Source organism: Rattus rattus, chromosome 1 (genome assembly GCF_011064425.1).
Source record: "Rattus rattus isolate New Zealand chromosome 1, Rrattus_CSIRO_v1, whole genome shotgun sequence".
In the NCBI taxonomy this organism is placed as follows: domain Eukaryota; kingdom Metazoa; phylum Chordata; class Mammalia; order Rodentia; family Muridae; genus Rattus; species Rattus rattus.
The window spans coordinates 162602450-162621615 of NC_046154.1; the positions used below are offsets into that span (position 1 = coordinate 162602450).

The following is a 19166-nucleotide window of genomic DNA, read 5'->3' on the forward strand; positions in this document are numbered from 1 at the left end:
TTTTAGGACCACTTAAGTATACTATCGTATCATCTTCAAATAATGATACTTTGACTTCTTCCTTTCCGATTTGTATCCCCTGGATCTCAAGTGGCCTGTGGTTGAGTAAAAGGTGTCTGCCTGAGTTGGGATCTGGGAATTAGCAATGAGGGAGGAGAAGGGAAGCAGAGGCAGGCAATAGTCTGTGGGATCCACAGGAGGTAGGGACAGGGAGAAGGGGAGGCCGCAGGTGGTGTTCTGTTGCAGCACTAAGGACATCCTGTGGATTGGGTCAGAGAGAACAGAAAGATGATCATGGGGTTTTATCCCAGCATGAAAACCCTAAGACACATCCATTTTGCAAGTGTGAGAGGGGTGTGTCATGAACCATACCTGCAGGAAGTGGTACAACAGAGAACATCACAGAGGAAACTGAAGCTGACCCAGGAGAATGATTTCACCCAATAGACTATGGATGGGTGACCAGAGTGCAGGACCTGGAACAGGGTGTACACACACACACACACACACACACACACACACACACACACACACACGTTGTGTATTCCATCGGGAGAGCTGAACAGAAGGCCCACAGGTGCTCAAGGACCAATAAGCAATGAGTAGCAAGCAGATGGTTCTGACTGGCCCATTTGGAATGTTCAGAAGTAGAGGTACAGCAGCTCAGAAGTGCAGGGACAATGAAAGGAAATCTTTTTGGTTTATTTTGTTCTTTGGTTTGTTTTGAGACTCTCAAGAACTTGCTAAAGAGCCAAGGCTGGCCTCAAACAACTGACCTTACTGCTTCAGCCTCCTAAAAGCTAAGATTACAGGTGTGCACCACCATGCTCGGCCTAAATGAGAGCTTGACTGCTATGCTAAGAGCTTCCATCAAGTCCTATAAAGGGGAGCTACCAGTGGTCTTTAAGCAGATGAAATATTGCTTCATGGCCATAAGGCTACACGACTGACTTATATGTTCTAAAATGAATTATTTTTCTGCATCTCACCCCAGAGACCCAGGATCCTTTTCATGGTATAGACCTACTGAAGCTATTTTACTGCATTGTGTTCTAAGTGTGTGTGTGTGTGTGTACACGTGCATGTGCACATGCTCATACACACATCCAGCTCACTCCCTAGCCCATGGGAAAACAAAGATGAGGGGTGATATTCAGGTCATCTCTACACCTACAATGTATTTTGCTATACATGATGCCTGAATGGATGGATGCATAGATGGGACAGCAAATGGGAAAAGGCCAAGATGGATGGTTAAAATCAGAGAAGTTAGCAATGAGACTTAGAAGGCCTAGAAACAGTGGATGGAGTGGCAGATGATGAAGATATTTAAAGGAACTCTATGTTGATCCACTACAGATGCAAACAAAGCAGGTCCCAGTCCTCTGGGCATGCTTCCTCCTGTGGAGTCTCTACATCGCCTCCTCCCAGACTGTTTACCCTGGAATCAAGGCGAGGATCACCCAGCGTGCACTCGACTATGGTGAGTCAGATGTCAGAAAGAGGAATCTTCTAATAGTCTCAGAGTGGTCTCTCCACCTTGTAAGTCATAGCAGTTAACAGATCTGCATGGATGTGGGTGTCCGTTCTACCCTTTTCCTCAATGCCCAGCCTTGGGTGTTGAACAGCTGGTCCCTATGTCACAGGTAGCAGGAGAACCAATTGAGTTCACCTGTGCAAATTCAGGATGGAGTCATGGAGATGAGAAGGCGCTGTAGTCAGAAAGCTCTCAGCATCTACAGTAACAGGCTATGAGTACGCTTCTATGTCCTCGAGTCGAACGTATTCCAATGAGAGCCCTGTGAAGAAGCTGATGTCACTTCACAGAAAGAGACTCTGTGCTGTCAGGAGTCTCATCCCAGCAGAGGGCTAAAGCAAAGTATAAACTCGGGTCCAGCTTTAGTCAGGTTTCCATCTCTGTGACAAAATACCTGAATAAGATCACTCATGAAAGAGAGAAAGAGAGAGATGCTTTGCTCCACGATTCCAGAAGTTACAGCCCACGGTCATGTTGCTTAATGGGCAATTCTCTTGTTAACTCTATGCCTGTGTTGAGGCCCACTGAGGTGCCCGTGTTGGCAGGGATTATGCAGGTAGAGCAAATTTGGTCATCTCGTGACAGTTGAGAAGCAGAAAGAGAGGACACAGCTACAGACAAAACATTTCCTCCAAGGACATTTCCTCAATGACTCACTTCCTCTGACCCACTTCCTTAAGTTCCCACCTCTTCCCAGTAACCCATTGAGTTATGAATCCATCAATGAATTTACCCCCCAATGGAGTTAAAGCCCTCATAATCCAGGGTCATGCCTTCACCACTTGAGTGCTGAAGAAATATTTTCTCTTTTTTCCTTTTTATATACATTTATTGTTTTTTCTTTTTTTCGGAGCTGAGGACCGAAACCAGGGCCTTGCGCTTGCTAGGCAAGTGCTCTACCACTGAGCTAAATCCCCAACCCCTATACATTTATTTTTATTTTAGTTTTTGAATATTGGGATTGGAGCCCAGGGCCTCAGACATGCAAAGCAAGTGCTCTCCCAACTGTTCTGAATCTCTAGCTGCACGGGATTGGGGATTTAGCTCAGTGGTAGAGCGCTTGCCTAGCAAGAGCAAGGCCCTGGGTTCGGTCCCCAGCTCCAAAAAGAAAAGAAAAAAAAAAGTCTCGCCTGAATCTCTAGCTGCTGGATAGACCTTTTTTAAAAATGTTTTATTGTCCTATGTTAACTATATGTAATTAATATAAAATTGCATGTTTCACTGTGGCATTGTCATACATGTATGTAATGTATTTTGATTGTATTCACGCCTTTGTTACTCTCCCTTCCTGCCTTTTCAATTTCACTAATTCCCTTCCTTTTCCTACCTAGCCCCCATAAGTGCGTGTGTGTGTGTGTGTGTGTGTGTGTGTGTGTGTGTATGTGTGTGTGTGTGTATGAATTTGTATCCTGATTAGGGTTGGTCAAAGAAGCATGGGTACCTTATCAGTGACAACACCACAGATAAGAATGTGTCTCCCTCCCTCATCAACCATTCACTGTGTATAAATCCTCAGGGAAGGGTGGAGCTCGCTAAGCCCTCCCACTCCCATTACAATGTGTCAACAGGCCCGATCAGTGCATATCTTGTGTAGTTAATCACAGCTGCTATGTGTTCAAGAATATAAAAACTACTTCATGTCCAGAAATCAGAGCTCCACACTTCTTCCGGATTCCTCCTCTAGCTCTTAGACTCCTCCCCTTCTTGAGCGATGTTCCCTGAGCATTGGAAGCAGGTGTTAGAGACACCCCATTTATGACTGAGCATTCAACGCTCTCTTATTCTCGGTACTTTAACTAGTAATGAGTCTAAAGCCACTACTTACCCCTTCAGAAAAAGCGCTCCTCAATGTGAATAAACATAGGTGTTCAGGAGGACATCTGACAGGCGTCCAGATAACAAAACAACTTCCCACTAGGGCCTGTGTCCTTCTCAGCCATGGGCTTTTGATCAGATTTACAGTATGACATACAAACTACCCTTGTGGACCAACTAGCAAGTCCAATCAGAAAGTGGTTGGCTACCCCACAACAGACTTGCCACTAATACTCCAGTAGGCTCACCCTGCCTGACTGACTGATATTGTTTTACACAGGACTCACAGTTGAGAAAAACTGTTGGAAATTCACCCCAGCCTTCTGTGAGGCACCTTCTGGCAGTAGGAGAAGTAGGCAGCCGGGGGTGGGGGGGGGGTGGGGGGGCTGCAGCCAAGTTCTAGTGTGGTTTCTGTATGTTTCAATCAATATGTCTTCAGCAGTAAGGTCTTGATTTCTAGTTCTGTGAACACTTACAAGCAGTAACAAGAGTCAGTATGGTTTTGCAGAACTTGCTGACCTCCCCAATCAAACATGGGGAAATATTTCCACACAGGTAGATCTCACCCTACAACATATGCCTATAGTTTTGTTCCTCATGCCTGATGACATTCACTGGCTATGGGATCATGGGCAAGTCAGTGACTCAGGCCGAGCCTAGGCTAGCTCCATTTGAGTTGGGGCAATGCCTACATCACTGAACTGATTTGAGACTTGAAGGGAAGAACCCACATAGAGTATGGACAGCCTTGACACATACAGGCCCTCCATACAAATTAACTCTTATTATTAGCCATAGCAGTGGTACGCCTCCATATGTTTACAGAACACACTTTGCTGTGCGTGTCATTTTAAAAACCACGCTTATGGGGTTGGGGATTTAGCTCAGTGGTAGAGCGCTTGCCCTATGGCGCAAGGCCCTGGGTTCGGTCCCCAGCTCCGAAAAAAAAAAAAACAACAACAACAAAAAAAAAAAAAAAAAAAAAAAAAAACACGCTTGCTTCTTTGTCCTGGCCGCGCTCTCACCTTAGCGCTGAGATCACACTCCCACCACCCCGCTCTACCTCCTTCCCGGGGCCAGCCTTACTTCCGATTCGCCCATTCCTTCTGGCTAGCTTTGCGGAGCCACCAGCAACCATCCCAGCTGCCCGCTTTCTCCTCCTACCCACCTTAGCTCTGAGGATAGAAAACTCTAGACAGTTTTATTATTTTAAAATTAGCCAGCTAACTCGATGGCTGGATGAAGAATTCCCTGCCCTAACCCTATCAGCCTGCTCCCTCCAACCTCCTCGGCCCCTGCTCGTGGTGGAAGCGACAAACTCTAGGTGCCCCAAGACCTACATGACTGCAGCTTCCTCCTTGTTCCAAAGCCTGGTCCAAATTCTCTTCCTTCCCTGCGTCCCTTCTCTTCCTCCTGGGACATGGAAGTCCCGCCTTCTTCCTTTCACTCAATAATTAGCTTCTACCTTTTTTTATTGACACAATCGAGAACCAATTAGGGAAAAAGTACCTCCTTGTGTGTCTCCCCTTTTCTGTCCAATGAAAACAAAACGAAACAAAAAACTCTTCTCCCATATACAAATTGAATCATTAGTAATAGCTTCAGGCTGCTTATCGAAGTGGACGTAATGGTGACGCCCGCCTCTCAGCTGATTTAGGAAACGAGTGAGTTCACATGTACAAAGCATTGAGAACGAGAAAATATTGGTGGCTGTCCCTTTCATATGCGTGACTAGATCCTTTCCTGGTCACCATCATTGCCAAGTCCCAGATGAGAAAAGTGAGAGACACAGAGGCCACGTCCCATAAGCTGGGTGTGTGTGCCCCAAGTGCACGACAGTGCTGGGTCCAAGTCTGAGCTCTTCAATACTACCTTTGGTTCTTACCTTTAACTCCTTTATACCATGTCTTTATAACCACCTATTACAACAGCAGCCACAGCATTTCAATAGGCTACTATCTCTTCCTCCTCTCCAGGGAAGATAGATCAACTGGGATGAACTAAAGGGAGAAAGGCAAGGTTAACAAATATTAGCTTTTTAAATAGCGTCTATAATTTAGCGTATGTGTGTATGTGCGCATGCGCGCGCGCATGTGTATTCAGATATGTATGACACGGTGCACATGAGGAGGTCAGAGGACAACGTGTCCTCTGTCTGTCCTACTGTGTGGATTCTGGGGGTCAAACTCAGATGGACAGGTTTGGAGGTAACCTCTTTTTCTGCTGAGTCATTTAGCCAGCCCGGGGGCTTACTTTTACCAGGTTCTCTTCAGCCCACAAGCTCAGAGCAAGGTGTTCTGTGGTGCTGCCGGGCAAAGAAATTAGTAAACCAAACAGAAGCAGTACTAGTCACTTCTTCTGAGTAAGGTAGTCCCTTGGAGAATCTGTGCTTCCTTTCCACTGAAAAACGGAACCCGGTAAGCACGCAACCTGCTCACTTTCTTTTACTGGAATTTCGGTGGTTCCCCAAGCCTCATGAACCTTTTGCCAAAACATCTGAGTTCAAAGAACCTGGAAAGAAAGAAGAAAAAGAACTATGAAGTTGGAATTGGCCACAACCCAGATTCTGGGCCAAATTGCTCGGAATTGGCTCCTAGCTCCCCAGAACCCATACTTTCTTAAGCAAAAATTAACAGATCAGATATGATATACAAGATATATGTCGTGCCTGGAGTAACGACAGCATCCTTCGAAGACTACTTTGTGTTTCCATAACAACACTGGGCACGTAATGAAAACTTCTCATGGTAGCCCCGTGGTCTCAGACAAGCTCCTGCACCTCTCTTAAGACTAGAGTTCCCCTATGTGGAGCCAAGAATACAACACCTCTTTTGTAGGGGTGTTGCGTTCTTCTCTGACATCCGGGCTTGCTCAATGCCGCGTCTGTAGGGTTAAAGATATTGCGTCACCGCCATCTTCCTTGTGATCAACAAACACTTCCTGCATCCCTCACAGGTCTTCAAGTTGGGATGGAAATACTGGAGCAGCTGGCAAAGGAAATCGTCATCCCAGATTTGAACGGTTCTGAGTCTCTTAAGTTTCTGAAGATCGACTATGTAAAGTACAACTTCTCAAAGTAAGAGAGCGGCGCAAGGGGTTGGGGATTTAGCTCAGTGGTAGAGCGCTTGCCTAGCAAGCGCAAGGCCCTGGGTTCGGTCCCCAGCTCCGAAAAAAAGAAAAAGTGGCGCATGCTGACTTAAATCGCAAGGGGCTCAAAACCAGTGGGGAAATCTATAGCAGCCCTAACTTATTTATCTTCTTTTTCTGTTTCATCTAAGTTCTGACTTCTATTCCCAAGTTTGCCTCATAGTTCAATATAGCTAATAAGGTTCCAACCGTCTGAAGTATATTTCATGTAGGTAAAAGGGGAAAATCTCTTAGAAGCCCAGTTGCTCTAAGTTAATTTAACCTCAGCTATGCTAATTTTCTTTTTGAGGTTTTGTCTGAGGCTCTAAGCTAAGCACATTCCATCTATACAACTTAGTCTCATGTCCAGGGATGTTTAGGGAAGGGGAAATGGGTATTTAAATGGCAACAGGGACCTAATAGGATTGCAGAAAGAGGGGAGGGATGTGTTTACAAACTTGAAATCAATCCTAAAGGGGGAGGGGAGAACAAGTTTCCTATGTATTATCTAGCATTAGAATTTACCATTTGCCACAACGCTTTTTCAGTTCCCTTTCACTCTGACACTTTCGGTAATAATCTCCCTGGTGTCAGTGACGACCTTCTATAAAATCACAAGGTATCCTTGTTGCAAAAGAGATGGTACAAGGAAATTCCCTTGCAAATGCCCTCACCTGCAGTAAACCAGCTGTTCAACCTGTGTTTCTTGAGCGGCTGCCTCACAGAGGGCTTTGTTCTAGACACAAGGAACGTTATAGTGAGTGCAGGTGTAAGTCCTTGCCCATGACGGTCTGGGGAAGGGATGGGCAGTGCATCTGTATCTGTAAGGATAAACATTTAACTGTGGTGATAATGACATGGCAGAAAAGTGCAGGGAGTTAGGTGCTGAGAGAGATGAGGAGAAATTAGTTGCTGACACATCAATACAACTTTAAACCACTCCTGGGCATTTGAAAGGTGACTTGTGTAACAGAGAAACTACATTTTTACTTACTTAATTTTAACTCAGAAAAGCTGACTCTTACTCAACCGTAATGGTGCGTGCTTATAATTCCAAAACTACACCAACCAGGTGAGGTGGCACACACCTGTACTTGGGAGGTAAAGGCAGGAAGGTCAGGAGTTCAAGATCATCCTTAACTACGTGTCAAATTCAAGGGCAAAAGAGGGATACACAAAAGACCAACAAATTAATGTGTAGACAAGCTCAGCATAGCTGATTGTCCGGGAGAACACACATCCATTACACACCGAGGGTGGCCCTTCCCACCCCTGACAACCTAGCCTAGAAACTTTCTAAGAGACATGCCCAGAGGTTTGCCTCCAAGGTGATTCCAGATCATATCAAATTGAAAGTCAACATTAGCCATCACAGTATATATATGTAGTCTTTTGACCCAGTAATTTTATTTCCCGGCATCCTCCCTGGGAACATTTAGTCCACAGTAATATGTGTGTTCCCAGTGGCATTGTTTACATGATGAGAACGGTCTAGAGAAGGATTTTGAAGTATTCTGTAGCAGTTATAAAGAATGGATTAGCTAGGTGTAATGGCTCAAATCTTTAATTCTAGACTCAGGAGACAGAGGCAGGCACATCTCTGTGTTCAAGGCCAGGCTGGTCTACATAGTGAGTTCTAGGACAGGCAGAGCTACATTGACTCTGCCTCAGTTAGAGACAGAGAGACACAGAGAGACACAGACAGAGGGGAAGAGAGAATGAGATAGACCTTATGTGTCAACTGAGCATATTTAAAGCCCACTAAGTGAATTTCTGCCATTCTCTTCCCACAGTGGGAAGGTAGAGGACAGGTAGGAGACCATGAATAGGGAAGGAAACAGCTGCCTCATTTATCTGCTAGCAAAGGTATGTTTAGACTTTTCACAGTCTCAGGTCAGAGCGACCTTTCTCCTATGCAGCACCTAGGCGTGGGTGAACTCGTTTCAATGTCGTCTTTGCATCCTCCCTGTGAGGGGCACTTCTTTTTAAATCACCGACTGGAAGAAGGTTAAGCACCTTGAGGTTGTACAGCTAGGACAAACCTTGACTCCAGGTCGAGCGCTCATTGTATAACATGCAGTGGCGTGGCCCGCAGTTAGGAGGAGTCTGAAATCAGATTGCTGAGGGTTCCAGATCTGGTTCTACCACTCACAAGTGACTTCGTAGGCCTTTCTTATATTCTTGTATCTGAACTGGAGCTTACACATGCACCACAGTCCTACAGGGAGACTGTGGGGGACACACAGCTATGAGGTAAAGTGGTTACCAAGAGGCCAGGCAGTTGGGGACCACCCACATCACAATAATTTGTCATTGAGCATGTAGTTTCTCTCTTCATGGATGACAGGCAAACCCACTGCCTTACAGGTTCCCGGGACGACCTGTTTGACAGCTCAGGGAATCTTTCAAGAAATCAGCTCTACTCAGCAGCTAAGCTAGGGAAAGTGCTCGCCACATGGGAGCACCTGGAAGCAGAAGGAGAAAGGCAGGCTTTGTCGTTCCAGTGAGTGGAAGTGGGGATACAGATGATGCACGTGCCAAACACCTGCCAGTGTATGACAGTGTATATGACAGTCCCCTGGAAAACAGCAGCTGCTTCATCAAAACAATGGATGGCATCCCCTTTACGAAGTGGTGACACTGGTATTTAAAGAAATAAAAACACAATGGCAGTGTTGTACCTGTTTTTTTTATTTTAAGAAAACACAAAGGGCTAGGGAGACCCCCTCAGTGGGCAGCCAGAGAAAGGAGGCTCACTGGCTTTTGCTGGCCACCAGCCTGCCTTTAAGTCTCTCATCTTCTGTATCCCCACTTCCACTCACTGGAACAACAAAGCCTGCCTTTCTCCTCTGCTTCCAGGTGCCCCCATATGGCAAGCACTTTTCCTAGCCCAGGAGTTTAGAAGAGCTGATTTCCTGCAAGATTCCCTGAGCTGTCAAACAGGTCGTCCCAGGAACCTGTAAGGCAGTGGGTTTGCCTGTCATCCACGAAGAGAGAAACTACATGCTCAATGACAAATTATTGTGATGTGGGTGGTCCCCAACTGCCTGGCCTCTTGGTAACCACTTTACCTCATAGCTGTGTGGCCCTCACAGTCTCCCTGTAGGACTGTGGTGCATGTGTAAGCTCCAGTTCAGATACAAGAAGATGGGAAGAAGATGAAGTGTAATAGAATAGAACATCTGCGTCCTCCTCTGGCTTCAGTATACACACACTTGTGCATGCATAAATGCACACACACACACACACACACACACACACATTAAATTTTTATGAGAAATAGATTATTTGATTATTTACAAATTTAGTTCTAAGCTTGATTACTTCCTCCCACAACTAGACTCAGGGCCTCTTGCTAAGAGGACTCATGAGACCGTGTGCAGACACCCCACTAGAGAACTAAGAGAGCTCTTCCTCTGTAGGAATTTGCAATCTCAGAGCAGCTCCAGCCTTTCCAAATTCACTCGCCTTATCTATGTCCAGAAGCATTGCCCTCACTTTCTTGTTTCTTGTTTTACAGCATAAAAATCAACGCCTTTTCATTCCCAAATACCTCACTGGCCTTTGTACCTGGGGTAGGAATCAGAGCACTGACCAATCATGGCACTGCCAACATCAGCACCAACTGGGATGTCAAGGCTCCACTTTTGTGAGTATTCCACTAATGTCCCGTACTGGTAAGGGGGAAATGGAGATAATTCACTGCTGTTTTCTATATAAGCTTCTTTCTCTCCATACCCATACTTTCTCAAGAACAATATCAGGTGAGTGTTGGCTCAGGAAATCCCTGCTTTGAAGGGAGGTGGAAGAAAGGTGCCCTCTTATAGAAGTAGAGGAACCGAGCATTTAAGATTTCCTAAGACATCTTAAATCCCACCTTTAGTTCCAGAACTAAGGAGGCAGAGCCAGGCAGATCTCTGTGTGCTCAAAGCCACCCTGGTCTGCAAAGTGAGGATGGCCAGGGAGGACAGACACACTGAGGGTCTGTCTCACAATAAATAAAATAAATAAATGTAAGAAACTTCATTGTCTATTTTGCAATATGACTTATTTTTGTCTCTCATTCATAAATAACTACTACACCAACTTGGTTTTTATATAATCCTGTTGCTTTTGATGAGCCCCATCCAAAATATCCATTGTAAGACAATACTTTTATGGTCTGACAATGTTGCAAAGCACATTAAATGATGCTATCTATGTAACTATGTATCTGTCATTTGTAAGTGTTTCTTTCTCTGCACATTGTTAGGAAGGATCCGTTTGTTTTGAGGTTTGCTTCATTCTTTTTCATTTCCAGGCAATGTCACATTACATGAGGGTAATTGTTTATTTATGAGATTCCCCTTCCTGTAGTTTGCTTTCAGAATGTTTACGTCTGATCACTTATGTTGACCCTTCATAGTATAAACCAAATTGCTCTGAACCTTCTTTGTTTGTGCCAAGAACATGTATCTAAGGGCTTCTTGGTGTCTATCATCAAGAGTAGAAGTCTTGAGTGGCAAGTATTGTGTTCATGAGAAAAGAAATACAAAATCTGCATCCAGGCCAGAAAAAAATAAATCCTAAGAACTTGAAGCCAACTGGGAGAAAAATTCCTATATACTCCATCTTTTCAGTTCACTGACCTGTGCCAGATGTTTAGTGCATTTCCCCGATTGCAGGGTCAACTGATGGAATGGAGCTTCCTGTCTCACATGGAGACTGGAGGGTAGCAGTTAGCTTGAGCCGCACTCTTCTCCAATCGAAAGATCCCTGTACCCTCACATAGAAGAGAAAGGGTTGAAGCCAGGTGTGGTGCCTCAATATCTGTAATTCAAATACTTAAGAGGCTAAGGCAAGAAGACTGCTGACAGCTCGGGCTATGTACTGAGTTCTTGACCATCTGGGTTACAGAGTGAGATCACATCTGAGAGAGTAGAAAACAGGAAAAGGAGGAGAAGAGAGGGATGAAGGAGAGGAAGGAAAGAGTAACAGAAGGAAGCTGTTGGGTTGGAGAGATGCTCAGTGTTTAAGACCACTGGCTGTTCTTGCAGAGAACCCATGCTGGATGGTTCAGGACTGCTGACCCTGTTAGACACCTGTATAATAGAGGGGGAGGGTGTTGAACTCAAAGTATACCTACAAACTGACTTCTGTAGACAAGTCTTTGACCCGGTATGTAAGTTTGGTCTGTCTTGATTAGTACCTCAAAATAACACATTCAACTATTCACTAAGGTACTTTGCAACAATTTATTGAGTGCCTGTAAATCATTTCCCTAGTCTAATAGATTCCAGATAAACAGCATGTTCCCCTATAAACAACACAGATTCCTATACTTCCTCACTTCTTTGATGGTTTAGCAGTCATGTGTTGGGGAATTATTCTGTGTAGGGCCCTCTGCAAAGTCTTAAGTAACATATGATCCACTGCCTCAAGGGCTCCCCACATGCTAAGCATCCCTCGCCCAGGTACACCCCTCCTAGGTAAGGTGTTCACCCCTGGTGCTCCCTCTAGAAATGAATACTGTATGTAAATGGTGCCCCATCTTGTCTTAGCCACAGCAGCCCCAGAGCACTGGGTACCACACAAGCACAGCATCCCCCACCGCCCATTTCCACTCGCCACCTCGTTCATTCAGGAAGCATTCATTCGGCACACACGATGCTCCTGAGTCTGTCGCAGATATTAGGGACCCTGATCTGAACATGACAAAGTCCTTGTCCATAAAGAGTGCAGCGGACCCATCTCCATGTACAGCGCAGCCTTGGGTAACCTTTCCACTCTCCGAACAGCCAAGACTCGGGAGCTGCCGATCTGTTTCTCTCTGGAATCTACTTTACCGGCATCATCGTCTTCACCCGGGATGACTTTGGTCACCCAGCTCTGGAACTGCAAGACTGCCATGTACAAGTGAGCCATGCCCGAGTCTCATTTTCTGGAGGCCTCAGGTGAGTGACAGCAATGAAGTGGAGGGGCCTAGCCCTGAGCCGGAACTTCCGGCTACCACGCAGAGAAGTCTCCCACTGGTGTCTGCTGGTCTCTGATAAGCTCCCGTTTTCATTTCTCCCCCAGTGTCCTGTATAACTCCTTTGCTGAGCCCATGGAGAAACCCATTCTGAAGAATTTAAATGAAATGGTGAGTGTTTAGAAGCTAGACAACCACTGTCAAATGGTATCAGCCGGACTATCATACTTTGATAATTTTATCATAATGCTTATTGAGCGTTAACTGTGTGCTAAGTGCCATCCAAGACACTTTCATTCATACTAGTGTATGCAATTTAATAATTTCTCATGGTTCAAGGACTGTGGCCGGAGACACAGAAATGAATAAAACTACATTTCCCTTCTTCAAGTTTCCCACCACAGGATGGACAAGCATTTTGTTCCTAATGGAGGCCTGGCTAGACTATGAACTACTGAGAAAGAAAAGAAAAGAAACAAATATTAGTCAAATATTAGAGGAAAACAAATTCAGGTTTATAAAGCAATACCTGAACCAGGGCTTGAATTTAATACATGGTCACGTGACAATGAGACTGACCCTGAAGGAGTTTAAAGAACAGGGAATTTTGTTTATTTAGGGAACTGGGCCTCAAGATATAGGTAAAATTTTGGTAGGTGGGGAATGGATAAGGGATGGCAGGTATTCCCAAGAAATAATTAAGAATACTTTTAAGGGGTTGGGGATTTAGCTCAGTGGTAGAGTGCTTGCCTAGCAAGCGCAAAGCCCTGGGTTCAGTCCCCAGCTCCAAAAAAAAAAAAAAAAAAAAAGGAAAAAAAATAAAGAATACATTTAAAAGGCAGAATAAGTTAGGTTGCCTTCTAAAACATTAAACGTCCTGAATCTAGGAGTCAGGGCTTGAAGGAGGGAAAGGTGGAATTGGCCATGTTCTTGATTCTTCTCACCATAACCTACCCTGAATCCCTTTCTCACATTTTGGAGGGATTAAGGACAAGGATAAAGGGAAGTAGAAAAGAAAGATGGGGCGGGAGCCTGGCACTTTCGTGACCCCAGTGCCTGGCTCTGTGCCTGCTAGACAGCAGGTGTTTAATGATTAATGACTGAAATCAACACGCACTCCAAAGCATGAAGCAGCTTGCCCAAGGGGACTGTAGAACTGGTCAAGGTGCCCTGAAGCTGTGTGGCCTTCTTTTATGCCCATCTGACAGGTGGCAACTACCAGTGAATATGGACCCTGAAATGTTTTAAATGGAGTGCGGTCCTGTGGCCCCTTATAGCAGGTTGATGAATATGAATTAGGGGTTAGGAGAATGGCTCAGTTGGTAGAGTACTAGTATAGCATGCACAAAGCCATGTGTCTGGTCCCCAGCCAGCACCACAGTGTGGTTGAGCATACCTGTAATTCTAGCTCTTGGGAGGTGGAGACAGGAGACTCAGAAGCTCAAGGCCAGTAAGTTTGAAACTAGTCTGAGCTACATGATTTCTTGTCTCAGAAAAAGGCAGCAACAGAGTTACCAAATACAGAGTGTGAGCTACAGTATCCTATAGACTCTTATCGGTTTCTCCTCACAACCGGAAGAGGTAAAGCTAATAATCATGTCCATGTTGTAGTGGGGAAACTGAGAGCAGAGTGAGAGTAAATTGCCAGTGGTTTCCACTCCGGGGCCTGGCTGCCTAGCCTCTGCTAAAACCACCGTGCTCTGTGAGGGTTTGTGAGCACATGGCTAACACATCTGTGTTTCCAACTTAAGAGTTTCTCTCTATAAGATACTTTCCTGGCATCCACTCGTTCAGAAATACAAAACAGGACTGGGAGTGTCTCTCAATTGGTAAAGAGCTTACTTGATGTGCATAAAGTTATGTATTTGATCCCTAGCATCACATAAACTGGAGATGGTGAGGCCCACCTGGAAGGTGAAGGCAGAAGTTCAAGGTCAAGGTCATCTTAGACTACATAGCAATTCTAAAGGTCAACATAGGCTACATGAAATCATGTCTGTAGGAAAGGAGAGGGAGAGGGGGCAATAGAGTCCTAAGTGGATTTCTAATTGTATGGCCTCTTTAGTTAGCCCAGGTAAAAGTGAAGGTTCCAACTGAAGCCACTTCAGGCAGGACTTAGAGCTGCTGGTGCAATGGGAGGTGGGGGTACCCAGATAGGAAAGACACAGCTAGTGTGGGAGCAGGTTCCTCTGGTGTGACGCCAAGAGTGTGGACAGAGCACATGCCGTAACATGTCTAGGAAGAAAAGCCAAGCTCTTTTATGGAGTTAATTGGGTGTGGTTCCAGTCGCTATGGAACTCAGCCAGAACTCAATGACATACTGCCCATACCTGTGGAGTCTGAAAACCAAGAGCGTCAACTAACTTCAAGGAGTGTTGCCATGGCCACAGGGATAACGTCTCCCAAGCAGAAGGCTTGTTTTCAATATGGTAACATGATTTTTCAAACGCTCTTTTGGTCCAGCTTTGTCCCATTGCCATCAGCCAAGTGGAAGAGTTCAACGTCAACATCAGCGCGCTGGAGGGTGAGTCTTGGAACTGACTTCTGGATGGTTCTCTGCCCAGCCTCAAACCTTACCGAGGTCTTTTTCTAGGCAACAACCTGCCCATTTGTCACTCACTCATATTTTTTCTTTTCTGCCTGAAAGTTGGAGTTCCAGGACTCCATATAGGACAGTGGACAATCCTTGTCACAGCGCATGCATGCACTTCTTGGCAACCAAGCAGCTTCGTTACTGCAGCAGAGAGGTGTTTCACGGTGATACACAGGGAAGCTAGGGAGAAAAACCTCTCCCTGGCTCTAACCCAAGCTATGGCACTAAATCCAGCTTCTTGGCCAGGTTATCTGCCCAACCTTCTCTAACCCCATCTGGGCTGCCTTCAGGATATATCAGTCCCCCCATCAGTACTCATTCTGCCTCCCTTCTCGCTCGCACCTTGGCTCTGCCCACACCGACCACTCTACGGAGAAGACCCTCCACTCTTCCTCCCTTCATTCCTTTGACAGACCTTTACTGGGCCCCCATTTCACACCAGTACTTTTCTGGTGTCCACAGACTTCCTACCCTTCTACCTTCTCTTGTCCTTTTCATTTCTCTTCTCTAAAGACTCAGCTTAAGAGACCTCGCTTCACACCCCACAGAGAAGCCTCCTCTCGCATGCTTCTTCATACATGTCTCTCTTTGCATCCCATCCATTTGTTTGCCGACACTGTACGAGAGAGCTTAGATCACCTGAACACTGATCTAGGGTGCCCGAGATACACAAAGCCTAGGAGATAGAAAACCCACCTTCGTGGGACTACCGGGAGGGAGCAGTAAACGAGCGAGTAAAACCTGTATTAGGGACATTAAGAGTGATAAGAAGAAAAAACAAGGGAGGGACTGAAGAGGAATCTCTGTTTTCGATAATGTGATTCGGAAATACACCACCGAGCAGGTGACATTAAAGAACGAGCCCAGGGGTTGGGGATTTAGCTCAGTGGTAGAGTGCTTGCCTAGGAAGCGCAAGGCCCTGGGTTCGGTCCCCAGCTCCGAAAAAAAGAACCAAAATAAATAAATAAATAAATAAATAAAAAAATAAAGGATGAGCCCAAAGGAACCAGAAAGTGAGTTTCCCCCCACCCCAATTCTGGGTTATCTCAGTCCTTTTTCCATGGCTGTGATAGAATACCAGAGGCTAGGTGGATTTATAAACAATAGAAAGATATTTTTCTGATGGTTCTGGAGGCTGAAAAGTCTAAGATTAAGGAGTTACATCTGGTAAGGGTTTCCATGACGAGTCTCAGCATGGCAGAAGGACAAGTGACAGCACACAAGACAGAAGAAATCAGGTAGGTTTTTAACAAGCCTACTCTCAAGTCCACTATCTAGTCATAGACTATTCCATGGCCTAGTCACCTCTTAAAGTCTGACTTCCCAATACCCATTCTGCTGGCAGCTAAATTTGTGAGGTTTAGAGGGATGTTCAAATCATAGCCTGCCTGCAGAAGAGTCAGGCAGAATAGATCATGTGCTCAAAGGCCATGAGGCAGGAATGTGCTCAGTGCATTGGAGAGACGATCGAGACCACAGTAGAATCAGAAGAAGGGCGTGGTTGAGAGGAGTTCAAGAAATGAATTTGTCAGAGAGGAGCCTAGCATAACTGTCACCCAACAGCTGACTGAAACAGATGCAGAGACCCACAGCTAAACATTAGGTGGAGCTCAGGAATCTTGTGGAAGAGTTGGGGGAAACATTGAAAGACCCAGAGGGCATAGGGACTTTACAAGAAGACCAACAGAGTCAACTAACCTGGACCCTTGGGCCCCACCAGAGTCTGAACCACCAGCCAAAGAACATACAAGGGCTGGACCTAGCCCCTCCCCTGCACGTATGTGCAGCTTATTCTTCATGTGGACCCCCTGACAACTGGAGCAGGGGCTGTCCCTGACTTTATTGCCTGCCTATGGATCCTGTTGTCCTAACTGTGCTCCCTTATCTGGTCTCAGCTGGAGATGTGCCTAGTCCTGCAGTGACTTGATATGACAGGGTGGGTTGGTACCAGGGGAGGGGGTTAGGGGGATTCAGTCTTTTCAGAGGAGAAGGGGAGGTAGTGATGGGAGAGGCTGTTGAGGGGGGAAATAGGAGGGGGCGGTCTGCAATTGGGATGTAGAGTGAATAAATAAATTAATGGAGAAAATAAATGAGTTTGCAGGTGGGGGAGGAGGTAGTTAGACTTGTTTAATGAGTTGTGTGGCTGTTGCCCCCCCTCAGGAATAGGGTCCTGCATCCTATCATTGTCTTAGGAACTGCCTGGGTGGTTTGGGGCTTTCTATGAGACCCCGTCGACTGACAATTCAATTGAATGCAACCCAGTCCTGCTACAAGAAGTGTCATTTGGTGACGAGATAGCTACTTGAGACTCCATATGCCAGTTAATAGGGGAATTTATTAAGATCACCTTCATATGTTTTAGGAAGTTTCTAATGCACTAGTTTTCATACCGTCCCTCACATGCCCCTCAATTTCACCTTTCTTTCCCTCCATTCTCTCCTTCTACTCCATTTCCCCTCTGGTTCTCACCAGATACTCCTGTTCCCATCCCCACATGCCCCCAATTCACTCGTAAAACCTATTCTATTTCCTCCTTCCAGGGAAATCCATCTAAGCCACCCTAGACCCTTCCTGTATACCTAACCTCTCTGGGCCTAGTGACCGTAGCTTGACTATTATATATTTAACAGCTAATATTCCCATATAGTCAAGTACATACCATATTTATCTTTCCCGACCTGGTTTACCTCACTCAGGATGATCTTCCCATAGTTCCATCCATTTGCCTGCCTATTTCATGATGTCATATTTAAGGGCTGAGTAAACACCCCATTGTGTAAATGGGTACCACATTCTGTTTGTCTGTTCTTCTGTTGAGGGACATCTAGATTGTGAAAAACCACAGTGATCATGGTTGAGTAAAAGTCCTTTGTGAGAGGATGGAACATCCTTCAGGCACATGGCCAAGAGTAGTGTAGCTGCGTCTTGAAGTAGATCAGTTCTCTGAGGAACAGCAATATTGATTTCCATGCAATCCTATTCCAAACTGGCTGTACATGTTTTCACTCCCACCAGCAAAGAAGTATTGTTCTGCTTGCCCCACATCCTTGTCACTTGCATTATTAATCTTAGCCATTCTCACAGATATACGATGGAATCTCAAAGTCGTTTTGATTTGCATTTCCCTAACAGCTACGGATGTTGAACATCTTTGAGTGTTTCTCAGCCATTAGAGATTCCTTTATTGACAATTATTCTCTTTTTTTTTTCCTTTTTTTTCAGAGCTGTGGACTGAACCCAGAGCCTTGAGCTTGCTAGGCAAGCATTCTACCACTGGGCTAAATCCCCAACCCCAATTATTCTCTTTTTATATCTGTACTACATTTGGGGAGGACAATATATAGCCCTGGCTGTCCTGTAACTCACTTTGCAGACCAGGCGGGCTTTGAACTCAGAGATTCGCCTGCCTTTGCCTCCTGAGTGCTGGGATTAAAGGCATGAGCCATAATGCTCTGATACCTGTACCCCATTTTTAAATTAGATTATTTGGGCTTGTGATATCTAGCTTCTTGCGTTCCTTATATATCTTGGATATTAGTGCTCTCTCAAATGTGGAGTTGGTATAAAAAAAAATCTTTTTCCATTCTGTAAGTTGCCACTTTGTCAGACTGACAGTGTGTCCTTTGTCTTACAGAAGTTTTTCAGTTTCATGAGGTCCCATTTATTAATTGTTGATCTTAGTGGCTGGGCTATTGGTGTTCTGTTCAGAAAATCATTTTCTGTGCAAATGCATCCAAGGCTGTTCCCCACTTTCTTTTCTAACGGGTTCAGTGTATCTGGTTTTACATCAAGGTCTTTGATCCACTTAGACTTGAGTTCTGTGCAGGGTTTTATGATAAATATGGATCTATTTTGTATTCTTCTACGTGCAGACATCCAGTATGACCAGCACCATCTTGTTGAAGATGCTTTCTTTTTTCCAGTGTGTATTTCTGGCTTCTATACCAAAAATCAGGTGTCCACGGGTGTGTGGATTTATATGTTGGTAGCTCCCGAATAATTAACAGGAAGACCTATTAAGTTTACTAACAAACTTTAAGCACCCTGACTGGCAGGTATTCATCTATTCTAACTTCCTAAGCTATTTCCCAGCCAAAGGCCTTGTGTTACTTGCAGTATGAGTCTGACTCTGGCTTGCTCTGCTC

General features: G+C 45.2%; 1 protein-coding gene across 1 annotated transcript in view; it reads left to right on the forward strand.

Annotated features, from left to right (window-relative positions):
* Positions 1-1359: 1359 nt before the first annotated feature.
* The window catches only part of Bpifc (BPI fold containing family C), a 42806-nt gene continuing 24999 nt past the window's right edge, over positions 1360-19166 (forward strand). The window contains exons 1-6 of the mRNA XM_032890765.1: positions 1360-1483; positions 6308-6428; positions 9999-10127; positions 12256-12411; positions 12536-12599; positions 14892-14952. Coding sequence (XP_032746656.1) covers positions 1360-1483; positions 6308-6428; positions 9999-10127; positions 12256-12411; positions 12536-12599; positions 14892-14952 — 655 coding nt within the window. The remainder of the gene's footprint in view (positions 1484-6307; positions 6429-9998; positions 10128-12255; positions 12412-12535; positions 12600-14891; positions 14953-19166) is intronic.